The sequence below is a fragment of the Triticum urartu genome, chromosome 4 (genome assembly GCF_003073215.2).
Source record: "Triticum urartu cultivar G1812 chromosome 4, Tu2.1, whole genome shotgun sequence".
Classification (NCBI taxonomy): Eukaryota; Viridiplantae; Streptophyta; class Magnoliopsida; order Poales; family Poaceae; genus Triticum; species Triticum urartu.
The window spans coordinates 572,829,080-572,830,420 of record NC_053025.1 but is presented as its reverse complement, the minus strand read 5'-3'; the positions used below and the strand labels follow the sequence as shown (position 1 = coordinate 572,830,420).

The 1,341-nt window shown below is 54.1% G+C and overlaps 1 protein-coding gene across 1 annotated transcript; it reads left to right on the top strand.

Annotated features, from left to right (window-relative positions):
* Window positions 1–566: 566 nt before the first annotated feature.
* Window positions 567–1,124, top strand: LOC125554875 (putative ripening-related protein 5). The gene has a single exon (XM_048718261.1). The coding sequence runs from the start codon at window positions 567–569 to the stop codon at window positions 1,122–1,124; it is 558 nt and encodes a 185-aa protein (XP_048574218.1).
* Window positions 1,125–1,341: the final 217 nt, after the last annotated feature.

Genomic DNA, 1,341 nt, shown 5'->3' with positions numbered 1-1,341 from the left:
ATAGAGCAACGCGCAGCAGCGGCGAGCGGAGTCGCGGTGGCGGTGCGGAGAAAAGCAGCGCGTGGCAGCGGCGAGCGGATGCTGCGGCGGCGCGAAGGTGTGCAGCGCGCGGCGGCGGCGAGTGGATCGGGCGGCGGCGCGAGGGACGTGCGGCGGCCGAACCCTGGCTGATACCAAGTTGAAACACATGGTTTAGGGTTTAGGATTTTACATGGGTGATTGACATCCAGCCTCACGTTTCAATATATAGATGATCACAATTACAATTACATATGTATATAAATACGTGTATAAGAACAATATACTAGACCCTACTTTACATACTCTACTATTTTCAAGGGGCAAACTGGCAAAGAAAATACGGGCGGTGTAAGTATCAATGTGAATTTGGGATCGACTCTGCCTCCGTTGTGATCGAGTTGCTGCTTATGCCCGCGGAGGTTTCCAGGCTCCGCGTGGCTTCGTCCGCTCATATATGCTCACCTATGCACCTCTAATTCCATTGCGATCAAAGTGTTCTTTTAGGTGCCAACAACAAGATGGCGACTGCGGGAGCTCGACCCGCCATGGCCGTCTTCCTCCTCGCCGCGGTCTCGGCCTGCCACACCGCGTCATGCTTGGTTCGGCGCGCGGGCTTCGATGCCGCCGGGTGTCAGCCCAGTGGCTACCTCCCGGGCAGGTCCGGCAACTGCGAGATGAGCAACAGCCCGGACTGCTGCGTCGACGGCAGGCAGTACGTGCAGTTCCTCTGCTCGCCGCCGGTGTCCGCGACCACGCCGGCCGTTCTGACGCTTAATAGCTTCGAGAAGGGCAAGGACGGAGGCCATCCGTCCGAGTGCGACAACGCGTACCACGACGACTCGGAGATGGTCGTCGCCCTCTCCACCGGCTGGTTCAACGGCAAGTCCCGCTGCGGCCGCACCGTCAAGATTACCGCAAAGGGTGGCAGCTCAGTGAGCGCAAAGGTGGTGGACGAGTGCGACTCCGTGAACGGTTGTGACGCCGAGCACAACTACGAGGAGCCATGCGCCAACAACGTCGTAGACGCCTCGCCGGCGGTGTGGGGCGCTCTGGGTCTGGACCAGAACATCGGTATGCAGGAAGTTACCTGGTCTGATGAGTAAACAATTTTGACCATATATTTAGTTCGTGTTCCCATCAAAAAAGAAATTCTTTTGTTCATTCTGAAATTTATCATTGCTAAAAAAACATATATCTATGTAGTCTCTAAAGTGTAAGATCTCAATTGGGAGGTAGCATCCAAACGAATAAAAAATATTGAAGTAACTCACATTACATATTTGTATGATGGTACAAATAAGGCACGATTCATATTAAATC

Coding starts and splice junctions, on each gene's coding strand:
- LOC125554875 (XM_048718261.1), top strand. CDS start 567: ATGGCCGTCTTCCTCCTCGCCGCGGTCTCGGCCTGCCACACCGCGTCA.